The sequence below is a fragment of the Petaurus breviceps genome, unplaced genomic scaffold, assembly GCF_028583685.1.
Source record: "Petaurus breviceps papuanus isolate PSGF00001 unplaced genomic scaffold, PetGlider_PUasm1.0 490, whole genome shotgun sequence".
Classification (NCBI taxonomy): Eukaryota; Metazoa; Chordata; class Mammalia; order Diprotodontia; family Petauridae; genus Petaurus; species Petaurus breviceps.
The window spans coordinates 30976453-30989160 of record NW_027186352.1 but is presented as its reverse complement, the minus strand read 5'-3'; the positions used below and the strand labels follow the sequence as shown (position 1 = coordinate 30989160).

The window sequence follows — 12708 nt, the reverse complement described above, 5'->3', positions numbered from 1 at the left end:
TGTGTGTGTGTGTGTGTGTGTGTGTGTGTGTGTGTGTGTGTGTGTGTAAAACTTAATTCTCTTTATCAACGCCTTACCCAGTTCCGTGACTAGGAATCTTTCCACAAAAGACAGCTGACATTGGACATGATGGTGCTGGAGGGAAGGGTGGTCTCTGTCCAAGACAGTTCTACATGTAACTACTTGGAGTCTGGGGGGAAGCTAGGCCCTAAGAAATGTATGCCTTGGCAATAGAAGGGTAGAAGAGGGCCTGGAAAAGGTAAGAGGGGGTCATGCAGACAAATAGAAGGAGGTAAGTTACAAAGTACAGTGGTTTCTAGATCTCTCCTGGGAAAAGTCACACTCCTGTGGATTTTGGCATCCTGGGACAATGGTCTGATCACCCTTCCTTTTCCTTACTTATCTCAAGGTGAGTCATTCCAAAGTTCATACTTCCTGCCCCCTGGAGCCTGGTGTGTGTGTTAAGGGATGCTTGTGTTATGTATTCAGGAACAAATACCCCCAGGTTCATAACCTCTGTCAGATTTTCTGTCATGTACTTGTCTCTGTCCATCTTTTAAAGCAAATTAAAGCTTTCTCACTGAAGACTTGCTGAAAAAGGAAGACTCACTCAACTCCTGGGCATAAAGAATTGGCAAGCCATGCTTACCTCTGCAATGAAACAAAGTGTTGGAAATTTTCCTTGACTCCACTCGAATCAATATGAAGCAATTTTGTTAGAGAGCCAGGGAGACATTGGTGCAGAGGGGATTTGAAGCCAAATGAAGATTTTGCACATTGTGATGGGATGGGATGGGAGGGGAGGGGAATAGAAGCCCAGTGTTCTCCCACATGCCCTTGCCATATTTCTTTTAGTGGTAGCATTTCTAATAAAGAATAAAGCTTTTCTGGAATGCACTCATTTAAATTTGACAGCCTTGGCTGTTCTTAGGGAGATATTTGAAGTGTGGAGGACACACACAATAGAGGAGGAATGTGCCGTGGGAAGATACATAAATTTTACTGGTTAAAATGCATTCTGAAGGCACTTAGTAGACAATGATACTTTCTTTCTGGTTCTTAAGCAAAAATTTGAGAGTTTGAGGACTTTTTTTTCATTTTGGATTTGTGTCAATAGCTCCCAACTCCTGATACTTTGAACATGTGGCAGTAGGGAGATTTGTTTTTTTTTTCAGCAAAGGACAAAACCAGTGTCAGACATGGGAAAGAACACTAGAATAGACTCAGAAGTCCTAGGTTCAAATCCTGTCTCTCACATTTACTAGCTCTGTGGCGCTGTGCAATTTTTTTTTGGCTTTCCTGCACCTCAGTTTCCTTGTCTGCAAAATAAGGGGGCTGGATTATTTAGCCTCTGAGATACAGTCTATAATCTGCTGGTCATAGATCTGGGATATGGGATCTGTAATCTATGATCTAAATACTCTTAACAGTTGTAGAGTTCTGTGAGCTTACTCCCTGGATGCTTATGCAATCTTTCCACACCTGTTTAGACTTCTGCTCACACAATTGGTGTCAAAGGTGGAAGTTGAACCCTAGCGTTCTTGACTCCAAGACCAGCAGTCTACTTCAAGTTTTACCTGGCTCTCTAATCCTAAACAGAGTAATCTATCTTTCTTTTTCTTCCTTTCAATCAGAAGTTCAATGGAAATGATGATGACCAAGTCCACAGTTTCAGTTTTGTCCTGATGGCTGAATAAAGAAGGTCAAGCCTCCAGAATTCCTGATGCTCATGAAATAATTTTCATACTTTTACTCACAGGATGATAATTTTAAGATAGATGGGACTTTGGAGTTCATTTAGGCCAATCTTCACTCATTTTAAAAATGAGGAAAATTGAGACCCATTGAGGAAATGCGTCTTGCCTAAGATCACATAAGTAGTAAGTAGCGGAGTATAGAACGTGATGCATGTGCTCTCTCCCCTTTACCTCACAGACAGTTTCTGAGGCTGAGATATCCCTGATCCTGAGGTATCCAAAGAGACGGAGATATCCCAGGACTGTTCCCTTTCCTCTTTTCTCACTTTATGCCAACTAACTCACAGATTTCACCCTTAGTAAATATATTGTCTTTTTACATTTTAGGTTACCACCCTGGTGAATTGTCCCCAGAATCTTTCCAACAGGAAAAAAGGACGTTCCAAAAGAGCCCGGGTTCTTCTTGCTTCTGTTGAAGAAGCCACATGGAATTTACTGGACAAGGGGGAAAAGATTGCCAGTGAGGCCACGGTCCTAAAGGAAGAGCTCATGGCAGCCCTGCAGGAAGTTCGGAAAGAAAGTAAGTCTTGAGGCCATTGTCCTCATGGGATTGTGGGGAGATATCCAGGGCAGGAATCAGAGGAGGAGAGCTTTGCTTGGTTGGTTTTGTCCTAGGAGTTGTAGGTAAGATTCTGGGATATTCTCTGTGGGAGGCAGTGGTGCTCCTATAATTAAGCAAATGGCTAATAGCTTTAAGGCCCTGAGTTCTTACCTTGGCTCAGTCATTCAGGTGCTGAGTACCCTACATCCTGGGGCAGCCAAGTGGTGCCAGAGTATGTAGAGGGCCAGGCATGAAGTCAGGAAGACTAATCTTCTGAGGCCGGATTTGAACTCAGGTCCTCCTGACTCCAGGGCTGGTACTCTATTCACACCGCCCCCTGTATGCTTTTTAAATGTTAATCATTGCAATTGCTGCTTTTGGGATATATTATTGCTCATAGGTAATTTCCCTGCTCTTTGTTTTTCCCATCTTTCTGATGGGGATGATAATGTCTCTAGTCCCCATCTCACAGGCTTTTTGTGAGGATCAGAGGAAATGAGGCAGGTCAGGAGCTTTGTAAACCACCAGATATTATATAAATATCAGCTACCATTTACTCTACTCTTTATATATTGTTGAATCCCATGCCTAGGATGTTAGAGCCCCAGGACAATATAGAGGACATAGAATTCCATCTCTCCTTAAGGACTTAAGAGGACAAGAGGCTTGCTCCAGGCTACATTGATAACAAGCAACAAAATTGGGATCATAACCTAGATCCTCTAACTCCAATGCTGCTGGTTTTCCTATTCTATCTTTAGTCAGCAATGAAATCCTTAAACAGAACTTCATCTCTAGGGTGGACAGCAATGCTATTATTGACTGAATTCCATTAGCTACCAGTATGATGATCATGTTGTGAGCTTCCATTTCTTTTTTTTATCAGTTACTGTCTACCAGGCATTAGCTTCCATTGACTCCTTCAGTCAGTTAGTCAATCTGTCAGTCAGTCAATACACATTTATCAAGCCCCTATCAGCTGTCATTCCAGAGGAAAATAAGTTTTTTTTTTTCTTGTCACTAATTCCTTCCAATCTCTGTATTTGCTCGGGATCCCTTGTGTAAGATTATCCCAGAAGCTATCGTGGGGGAGGGGGACATTGCTCTGTTTACTTCCAGTCTAGTCTTCCCTCAGATTCTGAATCCCCTCTGGTAGGTCATTCAGCACCTAGTGCACTGGTCCTGACAATAGCCCACAGGTGTCTCACTGACTGTGTCCACCATATGCACAGGAATCCGGCATCTGGGGTCTTTGGTGACGGATGGCTGACTAGGCTGCTGATTATGGCTTTGCTTCTGGCCATAGCCACCAGCACAAGAGGCACCTGAATGACATCTGTTGCCCTCACCCCTGGGTGCCTAGCACAGTGATGAGCTCATAGAAAGCTTCAGGGACTGGGCATCAACAGCTCCTTGTAATTGTTCGATTTTTTCAGTTGTATCCGACTCTTTGTGACCCCATTGGGGGTTTTCTTGGCAAAGATATTGGAGTGGTTTGCCATTTTCTTATCTAGCTCATTGTGCAGATGAGGAAACTGAGGTAAACAGTGTTAAGTGACTTGCTCAGGGTCACACAGCTACTGAGTATCTGAGGCTAGATTTGAACTCAGGAAGATGAATTTTCCTGATTTTAGTCCTAGCATTCTGTCCACTCTATCTAGCCCTGTATAGGAACTTAGTAAGAACTTATTGGATTAGACTAGAGAAGGAGAAGTGTTTGAGTGATGATTGGAAGGCAAACTTGGCAATAGATTGGACTTGGGAGGTGCTGCTTGTTGAATTGAAATAAAAAAAGGGATTGTTCTCCCAGTTACTTTTAAAAGACATTTAGAAACACAAGCCATTCCATGGGAGTTTCAGGTCACCCACACTCTTTTCATTGTGTTTTCCACAGCCTCCTCACACCCAGCATGCATTCTGCAAAGATAAAAGAGGGTCTTCTCTGGTGAGCAATCTTCAGGGGCTCATCTTCTGCTCCTTCTTGATTCCCTGCCCAGTGAAACTGCAGGCACTCCAGCGTGGGAGGGAAGCCATCAAATGGCCCCAGGTCCTGGAATGTGGAACCAGGCCAGTGTTTATGCCTGTGGATAGCAGAGCAAATATCACTAATGACTCAGGAAGCAAGAGCTAAGGGGAGGGTATGGGGGTGGTTCTATGGGTGGGATGAAGGACTATTTAAAACAAATTTCTGACAGTTATATGTAATATTGGCTGGCCAAGACCTTGCTTTCTTTTTTTAAAAATAAGTTTTTATTAATATTTTCTGTTTCTTACATCATCATACGTATACCATGTATCACTGTCTCAGCCCCTTCCAGAGAGCCATCCCATATAACAAATTACATATATGTATATATGTATATGTATTGGGTTAAGTGACTTGGCTGGGGTAACTCAGCTTGTAAATATCTGAGGCTGGATTTAAACTCAGATCCTTCTGACTCCAGGGGCAGTGCTCTTTCTACTGTACCACTTAGCTGCTTTAATATTATTTTTAAGAGGAAAAAGAATTCAATACAAATGATCACTACATTGAAGAAGTCTGAGGATGTGTTCCATGAAGGAGTGGGTTGGCAGTAGCTTCTTATTTCTCTTCCTTTGAGTCCTGATTGTTATTTATAATTATAATTTTGTTACATCACTTTTGATTCTTTTTTTTTTTTTTGGTACATAGGTTTTTCCATTTCCATTGTGTCATTATTGTGTACATTGTTTCTTGGCTGTGCCAATCACTTTTCACCAGTTCATATAGATCTTTTGATGCTTCTCTGAAGTCATCATATATATTATTTCTTAGAGCTTAGTAATAGTCCATTACATTCATGTGCCACAACTCGTTTAGCCATTCCCCAATGGACGGACGTGTCTTTTGCTTCTATTTCTTTGCTATCACAAAAAAGTGTTGCTGTCAATATTTTGGTGTATACAGAGACTTCCTTCTTACCAACGGTTTTCTTGGGCAGCCAAGTCTTTTCAAATTTTCCTCACTTCAGTTTCCTTGGTCCTAAGATGGACTCTGGATATGAGCCTGATGTGAAGGGAAGACATTTATTATTATTAACAATAAGAGCTAGAGTTTATATAGTCCTTTAAAGTTTGCAAAGAATTTTATATAGGTCATCTCATTTCATCTTCACAACAACCCTATAAGGCAGGTACTATTTTTATTCCCACTTCACAAATGAGGAAACTGAAACCTCTTAGAGAGAGAGGTTGGTTGATGTTCCCAGGATCACTCAGCTTGTGGGTGTCTGAGGCAGGTTTTGGACTCAGAGTTTTCCTGATTCTGAGTCTGATATTATACACATCATCTGCTATGCTCCTTGAGATCAGGGACTGGGGTTTTTTGTTTGTTTTGTTTTTGCCTTTTTTGTATCCCCAGTATTTAGCACAGTTTCTGGTATATATGAGGTACTTGATAAAGGTTTTGGATTGGCCAGCTAGCTGATGTAACAGCCTCTAGATCAGGGATTCTTAACTTTTTCTGAGTCATGTAAATTTTCAGAAGTCTAGAGAAACTTAATGCATCCCTTGTCAGGATACTATTTTTAAGTAAATAAAACAAAATACAAAGTATTGCAAAGGAGATCAATTATATTGAAATATAGTTATCAAAATATTAACAAAAGCAGTTCTTAGTCCCTGTTGGTTTGGACCTGGTTGTGGCTAGATGTTATAGTGGATAGAGTGTTGTGCCTGGAGCCAGGAAGATCTGAGTTTAAATCCAGCCTCAGAAACAAATCACTTAACTTCTTTTTGCCTCAGTTTCCTCAAATGTGGATGATAACAGCACCTACTTCCCAGGGTTGTTATGAGGATCAAATGAGATAATATTTATAATATGCTTAGCACAGTACTTGGCATATAGTAAGTGTTTAATAAATGTTTGTTTCCTTCCATGGACAAAAAGACTTGGCATTAAAGGATAGACTTTCCCTTCTCTATGAAGTATGTGTTTTCAAGAATTTTGAAATTCATTTATTAGTAATGACTAACCATAATATAATGCCTACCACGTGCCAGGCTCATTTGATCCATATAATGCCTACCACGTGCCAGGCTCATTTGATCCATATAATGCCTACCATGTGCCAGGCTCATTTGATCCCCACAACATCCCTGGGAGGTAGGTGCTGGTATTAGCTCCATTTTACTTAGCCAAGGCTAGGTGACTTGCCCAGGGTCACAGAGCTAGTAAGTGCCTGAGGCTGGATTTGAACTGGGATCTTCCTGACTCCAGGCACAGTGCTCTATCCACTGAGCTACCCAGCTACCTGTAATTTGAGAAGCTGCTTTTTGCTAGCAAAGAAGTTCGGTGTAATGTGATGTTATTCCAAATAGAGTAGCCTCCTCTTTCTTGTCTTAGTGACTGAGATGGCTATATTGCCTGGTTACCTGTTTATAGAGATGCACTAGGAGCATGTTGCTGTCACCTGAATAGTAGGAGTCTATGAAATTAACAATCACACTCGACTGTTCTTTGATTTGAGGCTACAGGCAACTTGGCAGGTCCTGTTCCTGCTCAGCTTCTTTCTTGCAGACTCATTGTTCGAGAGGATTTTCACTCTCATGCACACAAACCCCCTTTTATCTCTCAGTGCTTCCTGTCAGCGTGGTTTGACTTCTACAGCTCCGCTGTTTTCTTTCCCCAGTTCTTTAGACCATGGTTGTGTTATTTGCAGTTTTTCTTTGGGAATCCTGCTTCTCCCCAGTGAGGCTCAAATTCACCCAGAGCTTGCCTTGCTACTGAGGCACGCTTAGAGGTTATAGGGTTCAGGGGAGGAAGGAAACATCTAGGAAAATTTATTTCATTCTGTAGGTAGGGCACAGCAGTAACTAGTAATCTGGGATCTAGGCCAGCACACACTGGGCATACACAATAAACCCTCAAGACCCCAGGCAAGGATGTGCTAGTAAATGTTTAACAACTCAACCTCTGGGGGGAAAATTGTACCCTTTGCACACTTTTAAGTTTAATGTGTTGTATTAACATTTTTTCCATTAAAGAATCAACAAAACAATAAATCAAACCCTCCTGATTTGTAGCATTCGAGCATTTCTCAGTGTAAATGAAAGTACACTGAAAGTATGACAATTGGCTCAGAAGAGCTATTTGGAGGTGGTTCTGGCACACTGGCCCCAGGTTTCTCTGGGTGGCCTCTGATGGGAAGTTACATTATAGTGGGAGTGACGCAGGGCAAAGCTAAGGCAGGGAGAAGGTCCCTTGGGGCTCAGTGTGTGTGTGTGTGTGTGTGTGTGTGTGTGTGTGTGTGTATTTTAATTGTTTCTTTTTGAAAATGAAGTTATCAGGAAACCTGTTATTTCTACAGTGCTGAAGGACTGAAGTTTTCTTTTCTTTCAACATCATCTGATTTTGATAGGCAGCTAGGTGGTACAGTGGATAGAGTCAGGAACTCTCTTCTTCTTGAGTTCAAATCTGGCTGCAGACCTAGCTGTGTGACTCTGGGCAAATAACTTAACCCTCTTTGCCTCAGTTTCCTCATCTGTAAAACAAGCTAGAGAAGGAAATGGCAAAACACTCCAGTACCTTTCACAAGAAAACCCCAAATCTAGTAAGAATAAGAGGTGGGATTTATCAGGTCCTCTGATTCAAAATTCCATATTCTTTTCATTATGTCATGAATTCGAATTAAGTGCTTCCATAACTGTTACATAGTAGAGACAGTGAAGTGTGACACATTTTCTTAGCAAATATCAGAGAAGTTTTAGGGTATTTTTCCCACTCAAAATGCTGTATGATTCCTTCCAAATGTCACAAATCAGAAATTTCAAGTGTTTCCACTGAAGAGACTTTCCAAGAGATGTCTTCTATTGGCTTTTCTCATAGAGCTATAACCTTCGATTCCTCTTCTGGATCCCAGAAAACACCGAATGCAGGATTCCCCAGTGATGGTCTTTTTTTCCAATAGGAAGGTTTTCTGTCCATCTCATCTACCTTTCTCCCATAATTCAAATGATTAAATGACATAACATATTTAAGGTGCATTGGACACCTTAAAACATTATGCAGCCCCTATTTATTATTATTATTGTTAACTACATGCTTTATGAATTCAACATTATTATGACTTGATTTACTTTGATCTCTACAGATTTCCTTCTACTCTCTACCTGGTGTATTCCTTCTTCTCTTCAGATTACCTTAAATGCTGACTCCTGCAAGAAATTTTCCTTGATCCCCTACTTAGAAACCTTCCCCTTGGAAGCCACGTTTTGTGTTGCATCTCTCTAATATTGAGGTCAAGCAGCCACAGTGCTATCCATAGAGTCTAGGATGCTCAGTCCATTAACGTGCAACTGTGGCTATGTGCAGATTATTTGGGCTTGGGGCATGTGGTTGAAAAGAAGTGGGCTTAGCTGTCAGCACTTAGAAACATCAGCTGCAGTCCCCTTATTTGCATGCTCTGGGGTGGGGGAGGTAGGGACAGTGGTTGGCAGATAGGCTGGAAGGAAGTCATGGTTTCAGTTCTTTAGGACTGTGAGATTCTGATAAATCTATACAAAGTCTGTAGGAGGTCCCTGCAACTGATCAGTGCCAATAGAATGAAAACTACTGGCTTTCCAGGTTCCCCCCTTCCTAGACATGGTTCTGTGATATATTACACTAACTATGTACTTATTCCTTTTGTTTGACCATCTGTTGTGAATCCCATTTTCATAGATTCAGAGCTCAGGAGTCATAGAACCAGCTTGCTCATTTTACAGATGGGGAAAATGAGGCCAAGAGGTTAAGTGCCATGTCCAGAGTTACATAGGTCATAAGTGGTAAATCTAGGATTCAAACTCAACTCTCATGATTCCAAATTCAATGCTCTCTCCAATACACCACACTGCCTACCAGAAGAATGGCTCTCTTCTTAGACCTCTTCAGCATCCCTACCCCTCTCAGTTTTCCCCCTTTCCCTACCTCTAGGCTTTTGCTTTCTCAATTTAGATATTTTGGGGGGAGAATTTGGGATGAAGGTTTCTGTTACCCAGACTGTTGATGTTCAGTTGTTTCAGTCATATCCAATTCGTCATGACCCCATATTGGGGTTTTCTTGGCAAAGATTCAGTAGTGATTTGTCATATCTTCCTCCAGTTCATTTTACAGATGAGGAAACTGAGGCAACTTTCAAGTGAAAGCTGAATTTGTAGTTCAAAGGACCTGAATTCAAATCCCTAGCTCTGCCACTTGCTGTCTACACACGATAAGGCATTTGCTCCCTCTCTCTGGGCTTCATTTTTCTCAGCTGTGAAATGAGAGACTTCTAGATGGTTCCTAAGCCTAGTTCTCTTCTAGTCCTACTTGTATGATTACATGGTCCCTTTACGTTGGATACAACAAACAGGAAGTGCCTCTTATATACTGGGAACTGGGATACAAAGACAAAGCAAACACCAAGGAAACATTGCCTTCCGTCAAAAACCTTATATTTTACTGAGTTTGCATTGCATGTTGCAATCAATTTCTTATGCAAAGAAAGAAATCCGGCTGATGAACTAGTGACAAAAGGGCAGGGTTTTGCTTCTTGATGACTGGTTTTGGTCATCTGTGGGTGTAGATGTAGTGAGTGGAAGTGTGGCTCTCTATTTGGCATCTGCAGAGGATTTGGCTTTGAATCTAGCCTCCAACATCTTTGGTAGTTCTGGTGTTATATTTAACAATTCTGAACCTCAGTTTCCTCATCTGTAAAATGGGGATAATAATCATGTTTACCTCACGTGAGGCTCAAATGCTTGGGAAACACTTTTCAAGTTTTAAAATATGTATACCTTCAAGGAGCGATAGGTCTATTCTTTCAAATGAAAAGAAAGCCTCATTTATATTTAAAGAGATGTCTGAAAAAAATGAGTTTAGTTTTACTTTTCCTCCACCAATGTAAAAGTCAATCCTCTTTCCCACTACAGCCAACCTGGGGTTGTTCAGGCTTGGCTAAAATGTTTGGTATTTCTCGCCAGTCTATATATGGCTTCAGACAACAGCTGTTGGCCACATTGTGTCCATCTATTACCATATGGATGCTGCATGCATTTGCTGCCCTCATGCCTCAAGTGCATTTGCAGATAAGCATTAAGTCACAAAGAACCTAATCTCAGAACCACACACAGCCTGTTTCAAATTACTGCTCATTCTTCACTTGAAAGGGAATGATGATGTCTTGCACTCACATATTTTTGCCCACATGTGGGGTGTCTTGTAACTTGCAGAATGCTTATGGAATCATTTCCATTGAAGACTGATTAGCTAATTAGTGATATTGCTTGTAAACTACTAATGGCTGGAACCTGTCCAACATGCTATCATCATTCCCCCTTGGTGTCTACTTGGAGAGTCTGCAGCTAGTTTCTGCTTATGGAGCAAACTGAAGCGTTCTTCTTTAGTACCGAGTCCTGGCTGACGTGCATTATGGGGCAGGCAGTTGGGTGATGGGGGAAAGAGTATGCATGGTACAATGCAAACCTTCAGTAGCACCTTAGGCAATAGGTACAGACCTTCAGCATACAATAATCTGCTCTGAGAAACACTTGTGGCAAGATGAACTATATTTCAGATAATAGCTTGATCTTTTGATGAGCTACCTGAGAATTGGTGTGAGGGCTTAATGAACACTAGAGTTAACATTAGAGACAGCATGACACAGGAAGAAAGAAGATATGGGCTTGAAACAGCTCTACAGCTTATTAGGTGTGTGGCCTTAGTAATTCACTTGAACTCTCTGCACCTCCATTTCCTCATTTAGAAAATGAAAGGGTTGGGTGCTCTCACCCAGTGAATCTCAGCTCTGCTATTTATAAGCTGTCTTAGCCAGAAAGTTGGTCACAGCTGCTCTGATCCTTAGTTTCATCCTCTGTAGAAGGAGCAGCTGGGTTAGGTACCCGAGAGTCTAGGGCCTAGCCCTAGAGAATGAAATCATCATCAACCTGAAGTCAGTTCAATTCAATCAGATAGCAAATCTTTATTAAGCACTTTCTTTGGGTCTGGCATTATGCAAAGTTCTGGGGATATAAAGTCATAAGTGAAAAAGTTTTTGTCCTCGAGGGCATTCTAAGATGGGAGTTATTGTGTATTTGTGTGAGTATGTGTTTAATTTACATAGAATGAAAACAAGCTACTTTGAGGACTAGAAGTAGGCGGGGGTGGAACAGAGATCAGCAGCAGCTTCATATAGAGGAGATGCTTGACCTGAGTCCTGAAGGAAAACAGGGCTTGCAAGGGGTGCAAGTGGAGTTAGGGGGAAATATTCCAGCCGAGGGGGGGGGTAGCTAGGAAGAAGGCATGGAGAGGAGACTTAGGGTTGTACATGTGTAACAGCGAGTAGGCCAATAGGACTGGATCACAGAACGGGAGAAGAGGCGGAATGTGTAAGAAGACAGGAAAGGGAGGAAGAGGCCAGATTGTGAAGATTGTTGGGTGCCAAAACAGAAACATTTATATTTGGTCCTAGAAATAATACGGAACCACTGGGGTTTATTGAATGGTGTGTGTGTGTGTGTGTGTGTGTGTGTGTGTGTGTGTGTGTGTGTGTGTGATATGATTAGATTTATGCTTTAGGAAAATCAGTTTGGCAGCTAACTGAGTGGGGGCTGGCTTGGATTAGTGAGAGGCCCGAACTAGGGAATGGAGAGAAGGGAACATATGCGATAAATGTTGTGGAAGAAATAACAGGATTTGGCAATGGATCGGCTATGTGGGATGAATGTGTGTGAGGAGCTGAGCATGACTCTGAGGTTTCTAACTTGGATAATGAGAACAGTGGTGGTGCTTTCTACACTGAAAGGGTAATTTGAACGAGAGGTGGGCATTAGAGGAGAGAAAATGAGTTCCTGGTTGGACATTTTTGTGCTTGAGATGCCTATGGAATGTTCTATTCAAAGCTGGTGATCCCGGATACAGTCATTTACCACCCCCTCCTCTCCACCACTGAAAATTCCCTCATGCCCCAAACCAGACAATTAAACAAAACACCACTGCTCAAATCCTTTATGAAACCTTTCTAGACCCACACTTGATATCTACTACCTGTCTGACTTGGATGAGTCCCAGAAATCTTCCAAAGTCCCAGTTTCCTCATCTGTAAAGTTGGGTGGAGGGTTTCCTATAATAATGTTGGTAAATACCAAATGGTTGTTGTAAAGTTCAGATGAGATAATGTCTGTCAAAATATTACATAAATGCCAACTCTCAATTAGCCAATAAGAAATTATTAAGTCCTTAGCATAGGCCAAGACCTGTGCTAGACACTGGGGAGACAAAGAAAAAAGTCCAGTCCTGGTCCTCAAAGAGCTTATATTCATGCCATCAGCTAGTATCATTGTAGATCAATGTGATCTAGAGGGCAGGGACCAGCCTCATTTCTCATTTTTGTCTGTCTCCCCAGTTTGCTCTCCTGCTTATGACAAAAACAA

At 41.7% G+C, this 12708-nt stretch overlaps 1 protein-coding gene across 3 annotated transcripts in view; it reads left to right on the top strand.

The window, feature by feature from the left end:
- Positions 1–12708, top strand: part of CTNNA3 (catenin alpha 3) — a 2053326-nt gene that overhangs the window by 84733 nt on the left and 1955885 nt on the right. For all 3 annotated transcript variants that reach the window (XM_069101886.1, XM_069101885.1, XM_069101888.1), the window contains exon 3: positions 2085–2277. In XM_069101886.1, the coding sequence (XP_068957987.1) occupies positions 2085–2277 (193 nt within the window). The remainder of the gene's footprint in view (positions 1–2084; positions 2278–12708) is intronic.